General features: G+C 34.3%; 1 protein-coding gene across 2 annotated transcripts in view; it reads left to right on the top strand.

Annotated features, from left to right (window-relative positions):
* Positions 1-2,211: 2,211 nt before the first annotated feature.
* The window catches only part of LOC117104616 (centrosomal protein of 290 kDa-like), an 82,133-nt gene continuing 67,252 nt past the window's right edge, over positions 2,212-17,092 (top strand). The window contains exons 1-14 of one of the 2 annotated variants that reach the window (XM_033245471.1): positions 2,212-2,355; positions 4,714-4,846; positions 5,932-6,088; positions 7,177-7,232; positions 8,317-8,463; positions 8,765-8,818; positions 12,122-12,274; positions 13,144-13,326; positions 13,954-14,043; positions 14,547-14,669; positions 14,811-14,934; positions 15,105-15,274; positions 15,424-15,494; positions 16,417-16,683. In XM_033245471.1, the coding sequence (XP_033101362.1) occupies positions 4,754-4,846; positions 5,932-6,088; positions 7,177-7,232; positions 8,317-8,463; positions 8,765-8,818; positions 12,122-12,274; positions 13,144-13,326; positions 13,954-14,043; positions 14,547-14,669; positions 14,811-14,934; positions 15,105-15,274; positions 15,424-15,494; positions 16,417-16,683 (1,688 nt within the window). In that variant the 5' untranslated portion in view covers positions 2,212-2,355; positions 4,714-4,753. Of the gene's footprint in view, positions 2,356-4,713; positions 4,847-5,931; positions 6,089-7,176; positions 7,233-8,316; positions 8,464-8,764; positions 8,819-10,279; positions 10,334-12,121; positions 12,275-13,143; positions 13,327-13,953; positions 14,044-14,546; positions 14,670-14,810; positions 14,935-15,104; positions 15,275-15,423; positions 15,495-16,416; positions 16,684-17,092 lie in introns of both variants that reach the window. The other variant, XM_033245472.1, reaches the window with a different exon arrangement.

Here is a 17,092-nt window from a genome sequence, read left to right on the forward strand (position 1 = left end):
AGATGTGTATAAGTGATCAGTTTAGGGACGCTTATTCGCAAAATAAGGTGTTTTTAGATGATTTTTAACTACTTGACCATGATTTGGTGGGGGGGGGGGGAAGCGACTGGGCCCCGCACCCCCTAGATACCCCACTGGCAGTGATTCATCATCTTTTCACTGGTATTTTCAAGGGACTCAAATATTCATCATTTAACGCGTGTGATAGTACCGTATAGTTGACCAAATGAATATTGAGTCTCGAAAAGTTCACTGACATCAATTACAGTATATAGGCCTATATTAAACCTTCCTTCCTATTCAGGGTTCAGGTGATTGAATAAGGAACTTTTCCTCAAAACGAGAAGAGTGTATGTGTTTTTACACTACGACCAACCCCTATTAAGAGGATACCACTTTAGGTACCGTATACTAAACAACTTATGAGGGTGCGGCCAAAATGGTAATTAACCAATTAACCATCAATTCCTAGTAAGGGAAACACTTTTTTTTTTAAATCACAGTAAATACAACTGGGTAAAATAATAATAGTTCATTCAGAAATTTATTTCAAAAAGCACGAAAAAAAATGTGAGCTCATTAACACACAAGAGCTAAAAAGTTTAATAAATTTGGTTTACTCGCATCTATTTTAGTATAGGCGGCAGTACACGTCACCCACAATATTCACTAGTGAGGATAACTTTCAAAAGCTTTATTAATCTGGAACAAATTAGTGAGGCTCATATTTAACCTTTAGTTATGACGTAAACTTTTACGTAAAACAATACTTTTTATAAAATCTATTTCCATTCACCCGTTCTCATGCGTATGAGTGTTGTTCAAAATATATTGAACTTTGTAAAAAGTTTAACGTGTTTACTAATAGTTTCAAATAATTTGTGTTTCAAAATAAGTGAGAGTGAATATGAGAATTAAATTAAAACGTATTTATCGACAGCTGACTTAATTTTATTGTCTCATGCCACCTCTTTGATAGTTTTACTTTTGCAACCAGAAAAAAAAAATGGTATAGAAGTGTGCCTCTCGTCGGGGACCTCAGACGCCCTCGGCGCCACCCTTGTCCTTGAGATCTGCAGTGACGGATCCGAGAATTCGCAATGGGGGTGGGGGAGGGGCAGGGAGGGCCTTTCACATATGTACGGTCTATACTACCTCAGCCCCTATCACGGCTGGAGCTGAGGTAAGAACATTTATGGTTATGCACCTCTAGATGGCCGGGGCACTCCCAGACTTAAATTTGAATATGACTATCTGTAAGTTTATTGTTATTATTATAGATGTGTATAAGAGACAGAATTAATATTATGGACTTCATTTTCCTCTTCTGTTTTTCAAAATGATGCAGATAACGCCAAACTGAGCCCGCTTACGACAATGTGTGAGATGAGTTCACATAAAAAAGAGGTCTTATAAAATGTTTGTAACTACGACAAATGATTTGATTGGAGGAGGACTGCGTATTGCGTAATCCAGTGTGCTTCAATGAAAACATTTGATTGTCTAAAGTGTCATGTACATCCAAGTGACAGCAATAGTATATGATGGAATTAAACGCTGCAATCAAAATGATATCAACACTGGAGGTGTTTCTAATTATTATTATTATTATTATTATTATTATTATTATTATTATTATTATTATTATTATTATTATTATTATTGTTATTATTATTATTATTATTATTATTATTATTATTATCATTATCATTATCATTATCATTATCATTATTATTATCATTATTATTATTATTATTACTATTATAATATTAGTGTTTTATTTCATTACAATAAATTACTATTTTATTGTTTTAGTGCTAATTATTATTATTATTATTATTATTATTATTGCTTGCTTGCGGGGCTAGCGGGAGTGTGGGAGACCGTCTCGATTTCTTGCAGACTCCCGCGAGTAACGGGAGACTTGACACCCTTGTATTAAAAATCCAAATAGACCTGGTTTCCCTCCAAAGAAAGACCCCTCCAATTCAGGACCATCTTCAATTAAAAACCACTATTCTGTTGTGCTAAATTAACAAATTTATTTTATCTTTATTATTTTAATGAGGGACCAAAGATACTATAAAGACCATGGAAACCCCGGTCCTGAAAGTGGTTTTAATTGGAGGGAGACCTGTTTATAGATTGATGTATGTATTCATTTCTTTGAAACCTCTCTTGTTTGACGACGCTTTTCATACAAACAAATAACCGATTTCTATGAACAACCGGACCAAAGCTAATTTTTTTGTATCAGGATTTTTTGAATGAATGATCTTGCTTGTCGTAGCCGAATCCCGAGTCGAATTACTTATGGATAATGATAATAAAGTTGTTGCATAATAGTAGTAGTAGGTTAGTATTTACATTTACAGAATCTAGGGTAGGTCCGGCGACCTGGAAATCTCTATTTTTTAGGCCAGTGATTCTGTCAGGAGAATACCCGTGGTCCATTGGGGAAGTGTTATACGGCCTAGGCCCTACGCAGCCTGGCCTCTGCAGGCCTAGGCTAGGCCTAGCTTTTGGCCTAGGCCTATGTTTTTCAAATTACTATAAACCTAGGGGCCTAGTAGTGTTTATTCCCTAAATGATGAATCCTTTAGTCCTGATAGTAGGATATGCTAGGAGGTTAATAATGAAGCCAGCTGAATCCTACATTTTGCCCCTACTCTAGCCTTGGCTAGGCCTAGCCAGGCCTAGGCCTACCTGTACAGGTGTAGGACCCGTTCGGCCGTAAACAAGTTCGGCCGGGAAATATTTGTATGGAACGCCAAGTAGGTGCAAAGCTGTGCATGATGTACGTGTGTGTGTGTGGTTAATCTATTGCCTTGGTGCTACAGTATCCATTATTCCCTATACATGGCAGGAAAGTAAGGCCTGCACAGGGAATCTAGCTAGGCTTGGCCCTAGGCTAGAACTTGAAGGTAATGCCCAAGGCCTATCCTTGTTTCTGGACAAAAGGGCAATAAACCAAAACTGCAAAGTCAAAACGGCAAAAACCAAAACAGCAACACTCACTTGTTGACCAGAACGGCAATAGACCAAAACGGCAATAAGTCAAAACGGCAAGATTAAAACGATGCTAAACAATTTATGTCGTAAAGGTAAAAACGTGAAAAAATAAACTAATTATAAATATGAAAGTGTAGTAGGCCTACTACGATTAAATACGTTAAAAATGACGCTATTTATAGCAGCAGCAGTAATATCAATAATAATAATAATAATAATAATAATAATTCTCCTGTATTTCATTCTAATAATGCACAAACCTGACTGACCTGATCTCAGAAAATATAGGATCGGCTTTTTTCAAAAACATTTTGAAACTTTAAATAATATATTTGATAAACTTAAAACTTATTTTAGTCCTGAGCTTGCATATATTATTAATTGACAATCTTTTTTTTAATAATTTTTTGTAAACTTGCAAACGCAACAGTTTGGCGATCCATACAATAGTTGGGGTCGTGACCCATAGTTTGGGAAGTGTGTCACTATGATATGTCAGAATTGTAACCACTTCCAATTAAAATTGTGCATAAAATCTATCAAAATAGATATGCAGAATCGTGACTTTCATTTCATGTTATATAACCCACATTTTTTGCGCAGAGGATGTCTAGAAAACCAACTCAAGTTTGTGTGTAAATGCGTGTTACATGTACCTGCAACGTTTCACATGCACTTCAGCAATGCTTTCTCAAGCATTCATCTTAATGCTAGTTAAGAACACTATATATAGGGGGTGCGATGTGCCCTCAATTGGTAGGTAAGTTTTCTTGGTCTTGGACCAACTGCTTAATAAAATCAAACAAGGTAAAAGAAATTTTACTCAATCCCAACGATAATAAACTTAAAGAGGAAAAGTGCAGAACTGTTTATGAAGTCCAGTGTCTAAATTGTGAGATCGGAAAAACCGGTCAACCACTGAAAACAAGAATAAAAGAACATAAAGTAGATGTGAAAAAACATATACCAGGTATCCACACCAGAACAGCAAGATACTACACCAATTGAACCACATACAGTAAATCAGCCCCACTAATTCATTCCAACCATGTTCAAGATTGGGACTTCATGAATATACTTTACAGTGAATCCAAGGTCTTCCAAAGACAAGTAAAGGAAAGCATTTGAATCCGTAAAACAACACAAGTTATGAGCAGGACACTGGTTCATATGAATTATCACTCCTTTATGATAACCTGTTGATTCAAGGACTATCATAATCAGTAATGGGGGTGCCAGTTCAAGACCAAGAAAATTCACCTACCGAATGAGGGTGTATCAATAACTGCAATATCGGTGTCGACCAGCATTAAGATTCAATGCTTGAGAAAAGATAGACTAGGTAAAGGCTAGCGTCAGTCTTATAGACTATGCAGTAAACGTAACACACAATGCTGCAGGTATGTAACTTGTTATTACACTGGTTAAACTAAAGAAAATAATAAAAAAAATGCTAGGAATGTAGGTGTGTGAAATTGTAGTTTTACTGTTTATACATTAGTTGTATATTGAGAGATAGGTCAAGGCTTAATCTTACAGTCACTTTGGTATAGAACTAGGCTTAATTTCTTTTTAATCAATTTTCATGGGAATCGCCCAGGTTATTTTCAAAATGTATGAATAAAGTTTTCTATCAAACGTTTCACCTAGTTGTAATTACCTACCCTAATTTTTATTCTCACACAACTGGTATTTTCACAGTATATATTGCAACACCTAGTTGACTGCAGAACAAGTCATCATGGCACCCATAAATTGGGAACAGGTGATGGGTGTAGACCTGGATGCAATAGATGAGGATGAAGGAGACCAGCTCTATGCCATGTTAGAAAAGGTTAGTCTGGCAATCTGATATACTGTATGAATTAAGTTCTTTGTTTACTGTAGCTATATGACTTTACCCTCAAATTTTAAAAAGTTACAGTAACTTTCTTCTCCCTAAGGGTCTCTTCAGGGCTGTATGACCCAGTACACCGAGATCCGGGAAACCAGGATCCTGGAATTGATGACAACAAGCATCTTAGGCCAACTCAGACAGCGTCATACAACAGCAACTCGACATGATTTATTGTCAGGGGCAGTCTTTAGTTCTCTCATGAGAATATTAAAAATGTTTAAAGTTCTATCATGCCACTGTCTCCAATGCAGACATATCGCGTTTGTGTTTAACTCACACAGAATTGCGTTGTATGACATACCCACCAAGCTTCTCAGCTCCGTTACAGATCAAATCAACCAATAGAGGAAATCAATCTAAATCTCTGTCCACACTATCAACCAATAGAGGAAATCAATCTAAATCTCTGTCCACACTATCAACCAATAGAGGAAATCAATCTAAATCTCTGTCCACACTAACAACCAATAAAGGAAATCAATCTAAATCTCTGTCCACACTGTCAACCAATAGAGGAAATCAATCTAAATCTCTGTCCACACTATCAACCAATAGAGGAAATCAATCTAAATCTCTGTCCACACTAACAACCAGTAAAGGAAATCAATCTAAATCTCTGTCCACACTGTCAACCAATAGAGGAAATCAATCTAAATCTCTGTCCACACTAACAAACAATAGAGGAAGTCAATCTAAATCTCTGTTCACACTATCAAGTTTTATGTGAAAATGTGGTATGCCCATATTTGGGTGCAATACTGTACGACATCGTTATACCCATATAGAGTACCACGGTCGTGTCATCACAACGCCAGGTGGCGCCCTCTGTTACCTGCCAGACATTGGTTACCGTTGATTACGCCTTAATGACTTTATTTTAATCTAATCTTTTACCATCAAAATGTACTAAAAACAGAAAAGCTCAAATTATAGCTTTATTTCTTTAGTGTTAATTTTTACTTTATCAAATCTAACAGACTGGATTTGCTATTAATTTTATAATAAAGCATATTTTGTTATAGGCTGATACCCCAGGAAAAGACACGGATGGTAAGAAGATGCTGAGGCTGTTTGAAGTAACCAAAGCTGTGATGAAACTTAAGGCTGAAGAGGCTGACGTTGCCCTTGACCAGCTGGATAAAATGGCTGAAGACCAGGGCAAAGAATCAGCTAAGAAAGGTACTGTATACCCATTGAATTCATATGTCTGAATTAATGACAAGGTTTGTTTGAAACAGAGTAAAGTTGAAAATAACCAGAATATCAACACAATTTTGATGTGTGTGCATCAGGAAAATATCATAGGATTTTTTTGCCCTACCAGATGTGTTATCGTACTGAATGCTCAGTACTTTCCCAATACTTGCGAAAAAAATTCACTTGGTGATTTGAGTGGTAATCAAACCTATGACCTCCAGATAATCAGCGTGGTGTCAAACACTAGACCACTGAGCTTGTGCTTAGTGACTATTGTTGAATCCGATCCCCAAGTAGAAGCTCGGTGGTCTAGTGGTTATGACACCAGGGTATTTATTTGGAGGTCATGGGTTCGATTCCCACCTGAATAACTTGCAATATTTTTTCGCAAGTATTTAGGAACACACTGAGTACTGTATATGTTGTTATTTTCGCGGACAGACCTATAACAGGGTTTCCCCTTTCATTCGGCTTGTTTTTTACAGTACTTCCTGTAATTTGAAATTTGTGGACATTTTCGAGAGCGGTGAAATTTGCGGTGAAATTTGCGGTAAGCGCTACATTCGTGAAATTCGCGAAAATTAAACCCTCACGTAAATAACAACTTATACAGTATTCAGTACAATAACATGTCAGGTAGGGCATAAAATCACTCCTATGATATCAACACAAGTTATCAAGTGTGAAGCCATTAATTTGTGTATTTTAGCTGATTCAATCTCTGTGTGAGTGTATTTATTGAAAATTTATGAATATTTACATGACAGGTTCTATAGGGTATAATGCAGTTAATCTATTTGACACAGCAGGGAGATATGCTGTGTAGGTTACACAGTACATTGTTTAACCCATTAAATTTTGAAATCAAACATGTAAATAATATCTTTCAATTTGATTTCTGTTTCAATGGACTTCCAAAAAGGAGAACATTAACATTTATTTGGATAATGAAACACAAAATTCAGAACATAAAAGCACTTTCATACAGAATGAATGTTGTTGATTTTTAATATTTGTCAAATTTTTTGGTATATTATTTATACTAATAAAGTAACAAAAATTGTTCGCAGAACAAGATTTAACGGATCAGATCCGAGACTTGGAAGATGAAGTTACACGATTAAGAGTGAGTAAATAACTATAAGTTTATGATCTTTTCCTTGAGATGCAGTCTTAATACCAAAATGATTTTCTGTTAAATGTAACACATGTTTTGTTAGTATGGAAAATAAATAAAACTTAAGCATTCTGATATTTTCTGAATTTTTATTAACTATCTAAGAATGTGTAGAAAAGCATAATAATATTAAAATATATTTTAATTTCATAAAAAGATTAATATGTGGACAACAAATATTATTAATGGAGTTTTAATTTTGTACAGTAAATAAATGATAATAATAATGAAGCAGTCATTTTTGATTAATAGTAATAAAATGTGATATATTTTTGTGATTATTAATTAACTTGCTTCTATTTTTGATTTATGTTCCTATACTTTTTATTTTTGTATATTTGCTGTGGTCATTATATTGGTGTTTGGGCTTTGGAAAAGTTCTTAAACCTTTGTTGCATTTTAAGTATTTTATTCTGATTGAAATATTTTTAAAAAATGCTTGAAAAATATAAATCAATAGTCAATTTTTGCCTACATTGTGTATTTAATGTTATTACTTAAGTTTCAAATTAGAAAGAAAAAAATTGTCTGCACCAATTAACAGGCATGTAAACATCATTTCATATTTGCTATTATGTAAAAGGATTGTAGTAAAACATCTACAATCAATTTGAATCAATGAAAACTTATTTTGGTCCATGTCTTTAAATTAGAAGTTGATAATGTATTAAGCAATTGCATTTAAACAAAAATATTTTTACAAGGTTTTTTTAATAAATTGATAATTATACTATTTTTTTGAATAAACTGTACCTGGTAATGTTATGTAAGAATTAGCATCGCAATTGAGCTTGTTTATCGTTTGGTTTACAAAAAAAACAAAATTCAAAAATTCTTTTATTGTAATATTTTAATGTGGTGTAGGGCCCCTCGGAAGAGCAGTGCTTCCACTGAGGCTAGGGCTACCCTACTAAAATAGAATGTAATAAATAAATAAATGAAATCCTAATTACAATTTGTTGTTTGTTAGAAAATGTATTGTATAAAGACTCATTACAATGCAGCAACTTTTGAATGCTATCTTATGTTGCAGAGAATGGGGGAGTCAGGTGGGGGTTCGCGTGATGTACGCATGCTGCAGACGGAGATACAAGAACTCACCAGACAGGTTGATCTTATGCAGGGGGAGATCCGGGACAAGGAGAGGGAGTTAGAGAAAGAGCGGAAAGAGGTTGAACGGGTAAGAAATATAATTAGCTAATTTAATAACAATAACCTTAATTAATTATTAATTGCAATCAAATTACTGCCCAATGCACAAAAATGGAGAATTTAATACATTATTTTTAATACTACCATAATTCAAGAAATAATCTTGCATTAATGTTTTTCTACGTTGAAAATGTTAAGTACACATTAAGAGAAATTATACACATTTTACAAAATTTATTCATGAAATTTAGGAGATAAAATATAGCAAGTGGTATCTATGCAATAGTCAAGTGTCTCTTTATTTAATCCTTACATATTGAAAATTTCAGTTCAATCTACGGGCAACAGATGCAGAAACAGAGGCACGAGAACTTAAGAAAGATGTAAGTATAATAGTGCTGCATGGTTATGCGTTTTTATAACACAAAATACAACGTTCGTTATATTTAATCTTTAGTTTATGAATAGAATATTAGACTACCCACCCATGTGAGTATTAGTGCTATATCAATATGACGTCAAACATGTTGCAAGACTGCAGAGCTTGCAATCACTAATGGTACTTGGATTTACCACAAAGCTTCCATGGTTTTGTTGTTTGACATTCGCGGTGCATCGAAAAGGTCTCTGGTTCATGTCCCATTGGAGATTTATTTTTTTTTCATTGATGGTCAGAATATATTGAAAATGTAGAACTTGTAGAACTGGGTATCACTCTACACATTGTTTCATGCTAATGCAATCTTCAGGAGTGAGAGAATACAAGGATTGTGCAAGTATATGAATGCTAAGACAGGTGAAAATGCAAATGAGTTATTGTTAAAGATGTGAGGGTTAAAAACTCATATTTCTATTCAGACCACAGACTTCTCGTAACCTGGCTCTTATACACATCTAGATGTGTATAAGAGACAGTTCCTATCGTGACCTCGGCATTTTTATTGACCGTAAACTGACATTTATTTCACATGTTGACCACATTGTTAAAAGGCCAATCGATTACTTGGGCTAATGTGGCGCAATTGCATTCAGTTCTCCCCACACACAAAAAGTGCACTTTACTTATCTCTTATCCAACCATCACTCGATTTTTGTTCAGTTATATATAACTCTCTCTCTGCTTCCCAAGTCTCCAGAATAGATCGAATCCATAGAAAATTCTTGCGCTTCATCGGCCCAGCAGCCAATTGGCCTATCATTTCTCCGACGTCTAGGAGAGCAAGACAGAATTTATACTTTTTGTACAAATGTCTTAACTCTAAGTTTAAATGTAATCTTGTATCTATGTTTCATTTTAATGTACCTGTTCGTAATCTTCGTTATAAACCTTTTCTTCATGTTAAATATTCTCGTGTAAATGTTTGTAAAAATGGTATTTTCCGTAGAATTTCGTCAGCTTATAATGATTATAAAAATTTTTTGGATATTTTTAATTGTAATTACTCGCAATTTAAAAGTATTATAATGAACTTGTTTTTTAATTTGTATTGTATATATTTGTGCTCTGTTTACTGAAAATTTTATTTCAACCTATTATTGGTGTTTTACACTGTTGGTTAAGAATAAAGAATTAGCTAATTTAATATCAATAACCTTAATTATTAATTGCAATCAAATTACTGCCCAATGCACAAAAATGGAGAATTTAATACATTATTTTTATTACTACCATAATTCAAGAAATAATCTTGCATTAATGTTTTTTACGTTGAAAATGTTAAGTACACATTAGGAGAAATTATACACATTTTATTTATGAAATTTAGGAGGTAAAGTATAGCAAGTGGCATCTATGCAAAAGTGAAGTGTCTCTTTATTTAATCCTTACATATTGAAAATTTCAGTTCAATCAACGGGCAACAGATGCAGAAACAGAGGCACGAGAACTTAAGAAAGATGTAAGTATAATAGTGCTGCATGGTTATGCGTTTTTATAGCAAATACAAAGTTCATTATATTTAATCTTTAGTTTATGAATAGAATATTAGACTACCCACCCATGTGAGTATTAGTGCTATATCAATATGACGTCAAACATGTTGCAAGACTGCAGAGCTTGCAATCACTAATGGTACTTGGATTTACCACAAAGCTTCCATGGTTTTGTTGTTTGACATTCGCGGTGCATCGAAAAGGTCTCTGGTTCATGTCCCATTGGAGATTTATTTTTTTTTCATTGATGGTCAGAATATATTGAAAATGTAGAACTTGTAGAACTGGGTATCACTCTACACATTGTTTCATGCTAATGCAATCTTCAGGAGTGAGAGAATACAAGGATTGTGCAAGTATATGAATGCTAAGACAGGTGAAAATGCAAATGAGTTAATTGTTTTTAAGTAGGTATTTGTTGCTGTGCCTGCATTTAGACAATAGCTCGGTTCTTTTGTTTAGTATTGACTGTTTGTCTGAATATATTTTTTGTTTTTGGGGAGTAAGCCGATGCTCTGTCAATGATAGACCATTTAATGTTGTAGGGTGTGTTGCTATCTTTTAATTTCCATACGTATTTGGAGAGTACATATATATATATATATATATATATATATATATATACAGTAGAACCCTCATTTTTACGTACCCCAGTTATACAAACCCTCGGTTTTACATACGCCTCGCATCGACGATGACGTCATCAAAACCCCCGAAAATATTCAAAACAAAGCCTCGCATCGACGATGACGTTATCAAAACCCCCGAAAATATTCAAAACAAACTACCTTTTTCAGAGCAACCATAAGTAAAAAGAGATTTTTTACTTTCTGTCTGCTTATTATTTCAATACTATAACAATAAACAAACCATATGCAACGTATTTTCATTAAACAGCAACACTGATTGAGTCTAATAGTAATACCGAGTTGTTATAATCTAAAACAATGTAAACTGAACGAGATGAACAACTTTTGATGGTGCTCAAAATAATTGCTTTCCTCCTTAGCTTCGTGTGGAAAATTCGTCTGATCAAATTTTCTACACAAAGCTGAGTAGGCATAATTACGTACACGAACGCTAATTGGTTGGCTTGCCCAGTGCAGTGCACGTGGTTGCTGTTTCACGTACACGAACGCTAATCGGTTGGCACGCCCAGTGCAGTGCACATGGTTTTAGTTTGTCTCAGCAGACCCAGACAACACCATAGATCTGTTGTTTAGAATAGCCATGAAGGGGAATTCCCAAGTTATACCTTTGTCGTATAGGTAATCTTACAATATTTTCATGTTCTTTAGTGAAATAAAAAAAATAAAGTGATGAATTAATGCACTAGACACATGGTTACATTTGATCACTTTATTGTGCCATCGTAAAGTAATGAATAAAAACACTAAACACATAGTTTTCTTCGTAGGCCTAGAGGCTAGGTCTAGCCTAGGTAACATCATTTATTCGTTCATAACATACATTTAATGAGTGTTATGTACGTATTTGGTCAAAGGTCACCACAAATTTAACCCAACCTCAATTTTACGATTCCCCCGAATTACGTACGCCCTCCAGTCCTGTACCTTATGTAAAATCAAGGTTCTACTGTATATATATGTTATGTAATATATTATATGACAAATAAAGTGGATATGAATTGGAAAATTTTCAGGAATAAGAGTAATGAATTGAATTGAAATTAATTACTTGATTTGTAGAATATTTTTTACACGAGTCTCTACTTAAATCTCATTTTCATCTAGAATGATGCGTTAAAACATGACCTTCGAGATTATCAAAGGCAGCTTGAATCGCAACGCGAGAGCTTAATTATGAAGCGTGGCGACGACTTTGAAGCACAGGAAAAAATGAGAAAAAAGAACAGTGAACTTAACGAGCAGTTGGAGGAGATAGGGGTGAGATACAGTGTATTGTTGTTTATAACATATTTATCATATTTTTAAAATAAACATTTATACAATTTGTGGCCTCATGCCCAATTAGTGACGTAGCATATGAATATAAACAACTATAGGTTTAAATGTCAATGAAATATTACACAACCAAATTGCACATATGTGAAAATATAAAAAATAAAGTATTAATTAGCATCACAATACAAACATAGAAATGAACATTAGAAGCCTTTTGAGAATTTAGTAATGAAATGGCCATTATGTTTGTTTATATACTTGATTATGTTTTTGACATTTAGGAATATATTAATACAGATAGATTAAATATATATTGATTGTGTTAAATATAAAAAAAAAATATTTTTGTGATTTCTGGTATCAGTGGAGTAACCATGTGCATTCACAAGAGACGCCCTTAAATACTTTGCTTGAAGACATGTTACAGTAGGCCTATTATATAAATTTAGACTTTTAATTGATCTTTTGTAGCTCAAATTCCACATTCTTGCTAAGCTCTATTTACATTATTTTGGTTGTTTTTTTTTTTTATCAAACTTTGATTGTGTGTTGCTAGAGTCTATTCATGCTCACATATACATTATGCGCCCTGTGTGAATAAACAATATCCTCTTTTCCTTCTCGCTGTAGAGCGATATAGATGAGCTAAAACGATTACCCATTTTATGATTAGAAGTATCTGCTAGCATTCTGTATGCTTCGTAGTTTCTGCAGACAGAGCCTCATGATTTGTTTGCGCTAGCGCCCATGATTAGCCTGGCTTTGTGTGAGCTTTAACTTTCTAGCGTTTAACCGCTCGTTTTTGTTTCACGGTTTTTAATTCTATCATGCTTTGATTTTGTTTTGTTTAGAATTTAACAGATGCTAATGAGAAGCTACAAGCTCAGGTGCTGGACATGTCCAAGAAGTTGAGCGATGCCGTTGAAGAGATGGAAACCATGACGGAAGACTATGCCAAGCTCAAGCTGGTTCTCCAGCAGTCTGACACGGTCACAGAGAACATCCGCAGAGAGAATGATATTCTGAGAAAAGAGGTAAAAGGTTAAAAATGTTCTTGGTCTACAAACTTGCACATACTGTTAAGAAACTGCAATTTTTTTTCAACAGGTAGTTAATTGTCTGTATAACTTGTCATTATGGTGGGAACTCATCACTGATGGAATATCCATAGAAGCTGGGAATTCCCAAAATAATACCAAACAGCATATCAAACCCTAGACACCCTCCTCCTGACATCCAAAGGACATAATTTAAACAGCTTGAGATGATCTTTATAGGAAGGACGGTCTTCTAACTTCCCCCCTCCATGAACAAAGGCAATTCTTGTCGCAGATTTTGTATGTTTTCAAGCTGCTCAACATATGTGATCTCTGTCGGTTCCCAAACAGGTTAAAAATGGATTTATACAAATAACAAATAGAAAAAATAAAATGAAAGAAAGAGATCTAGAGTTGTAGAAGATCCTCAATTTGATTAGACATCCATAAATGTTTAATTGCACCTGACATATGTACAATATCCAGGGACAGATTTAGGTTGGAAAGTAAAAATCAAGTAAAAAGAAAGATAGAAAGAAAAATAAATTATTGATCTCTCAAAGTCCCTCAGAGGTTATTTTCGGGCATCTAGAAAACAAAACTTTCCCGATTATTTTTTTGCAGATTCAGGACTTGTCTACCCAGATGCAGCACCAGTCCAGTGGTGATGATGAGGTAATGGAAGCAGTCAACCGGAAAGTTGAGGAATGGAAGGTAAATGGGACAAATTTGAAGTCTGCCAGTATTTGTCATCTCTGTCTGACATAGTTTAAGATCCACTCATGTATTTCATCATACATTGATAATTTATTTAAAATGTCTTTAACATTACTAAACAGAATGTAAATAGAATGTGGTATAGTGATAAAGGCATTTGGCCTCTAATTGAAATATCATTGGTTCAAATCAGAGGACAAATATGTGTCCAACTTTATTCATTGTGCTTCGGTCTACCCAAGAATACAGTATACTGATTTATAGCTGCAACATTTTGGGGCACTTCCTCAGGGAGCTGAGTGTGTGTTCCATCACCAATGACCGCTTATAAATTGTGGAGCGAATTCATTTTCTTGTACAATAAAATGAAGTATTTACTGAAATGCTAAACGGAGAGTAGCATTGCTCATTATATTTATAGCATATTTTATGTACTGTTGTAGGATATTTTAACACAAAAATTATTGAATATTATCATGGCTTTTTCTGTTAATTGTTAGGTTTTACTGGGTCAAAAAGATGATGAGATTGCAGAACTAAATAGAATAATTCAAGAACAGAAGAACCAGATCATGGCATCGCAGATAGACACTGAGAAGTCTAGCATTACCATGCTTCAGCAGGTAATGTCATAATGTAAAATCTGTGTCAACTTTGCAAACATTTTATACTGTCTTCTAATTGTAATATGCATTTTATAACAAACAATATTAATTTTACTACAAAATGTATTGTAATTAATAAAAGATTGTATCATTTTTCAGGCAGTGGAAGAGAAAAACAAAGTCATCAAAGACTTGCGAGACCAACTGGAGGTATATACAGATGAGTTCAATCGGGTGACAGAGGAACTAGAGGATCTTAAGGATCAGGCAAAGGCAGGAGGAGGTATGTCAGAGTTTGAGAAGTTGCTAAAATACAGACATGTAGAGATCTTGGCGCAGTGGTTGTGGTTTGTGCCCTCATCATTAAGGCAATGGGTTCAAATCCTTTGTCTGTTTTGCTTATGTCCTTGATCAAGGCACTTCATCAATATATATATATTTTTTTTCTATTAGCTCCATCAATCCGCCAACAAAATACTATCCGTCAGATGCGTGACACGCTGCGTACCCAAGAAGATGAGGTTAAATCAGCGGATGACCGGACACGCCATGCTGAACAAGATGCTCGTGAAAAAGATCAACAGCTTAACGAGGCTCTTGCACGAATGCGAGAATATGAATCTGTGAGATTGTCCATTTGTCTTTTGTGTTTTTGATTTATAAAAAAAATTGGCACTTTTAATCAGATTACATTTCGCATGACTTGACACTAATTGGTAATTTAGTCACAAATATAAATATTAGCCTTGTCTTGTTTATTATTTTTATGAAGGGAGAATATGGTCTTGCAGAGGCAGTGCAGGAGATCAAGGAATGTAAACGACAGATATCAGTTAGAGACAGGTAAGCACACTTCTCTATGTGTGCTGCAGTGATTTTCATTGTGGTTTTTATTACCTTCAGGTTGATGATTGTTATTGTCCTGGGTTGCTGCGAATCATTGATTGGTCAATTTGAATGGTTTGAATAGTGCTCTGTTGCTTATGGATTGAACTGAATTTATTTGATTTCTTTCTGTATACAATACATAAAAACATTGTAAAAAACAAAGTCATTTTAAGCAAATAAAAACACTATATATACAAGATACAATAAGAGAAAAACCTAGATAACCCAATAAAATATAACTAAGTTGGTTTCCAATGGGGTCCACAATAATCACATTTAAACAGGTGAAAATATAAAAAATCAACATTAAACATTTTCATAAGAGCATTTTAAATAGTAAACAATCAATAAAATTTCTAAATTACTTTAAAAGGCAAGTACGAATCAATAAAAAACAGTAATCAACGGCAAGATTAACAAAAGGCAACAATTTACATATAAAAAGATAAAAAATTGGGTAATAAAAGCTTTAAAAGTTGTAGATTTTATAAAATAATTAAAACATTATCAGGATCACTGATGATGTCATATATTTCGCATAGCAAGTTATATTAAAACAATTGTGAAGACAACACAATATTGCTCTCTATATGAAACAACTCATAAAGCCCACCAAAAGGTTGAATAATAACAATGAATTTTATGCTTGTTTAAATGTAAATATTGTGTGTTCTTTATCCTGTAACTGGCTGATGTGAGTTAGCGCATACACCTACATCTAAATAACGGTGCCTGCTAATGTGAGCTTATGTTTAAGAAAATTAGTGAAAGTGAAAATTTTCAAATTTTTTTAATAGAATGCACAAAAGCTATGTATTGGTGGAACGTTTAAATGTAACTGTATGAAATAATTATTATTCGAGCAACGTTATTTCAGAAACATAGAGGAGTTAACTCAGCATACAAACAAATTGGAGATGCAAATGAATGACCAGATGGAGGAGAACGAGGATTTGCGAGAGAGGCTCGGATTGGATCCCAAAGAGCCAGTGGATCTTTCTGATTTCCGTAAAAACCGAGCTGTTGTACAACAGCAAGACCGTGCCATGAACCAGGTCTTGATGAAAGAAGTGGAACGTTTGGAAGAAGAACGACTCAATCTCAAAAAGCAAATTCGCATACTGGCTGCACAAAGAGGGCAAAGGTATATGGAGACAGAAAGAATCCCATTATTATAGGAAAGACGATCATTTTCACCCTGTTTTTGTAATAGTTATGTGGTGCCAATTTCAAACCAATAATAATCAAAATTGGTATCACTCCTGGTCCTTGAATTGCATACAATGGCAAGCCTATTCTCAGAAACATGATTGGGCATTGTAGTTGACTATTTTGTTGCCTCCGGGATATAGGCCTGAGTGTTTACACCAGCCATCAATCTGGTTTGTCTACTGTAATTCTTTGTTTAGTATTGTATAATTTTGTATAGCCAAATAGCATGTAATTCAGTTGAGTGCAAGTGTTGTTGCCCTTGCGCATAAAATAATCCTAAAATGAAAAAGAAGCAAACATGGGGGGAAAATTAATAGTATTGAAAAATGGTGCAATTGTAC

Source organism: Anneissia japonica, unplaced genomic scaffold, assembly GCF_011630105.1.
Source record: "Anneissia japonica isolate Jap-2015-1 unplaced genomic scaffold, ASM1163010v1 scaffold287712_len2945570_cov188, whole genome shotgun sequence".
Taxonomy (NCBI): Eukaryota; Metazoa; Echinodermata; class Crinoidea; order Comatulida; family Comatulidae; genus Anneissia; species Anneissia japonica.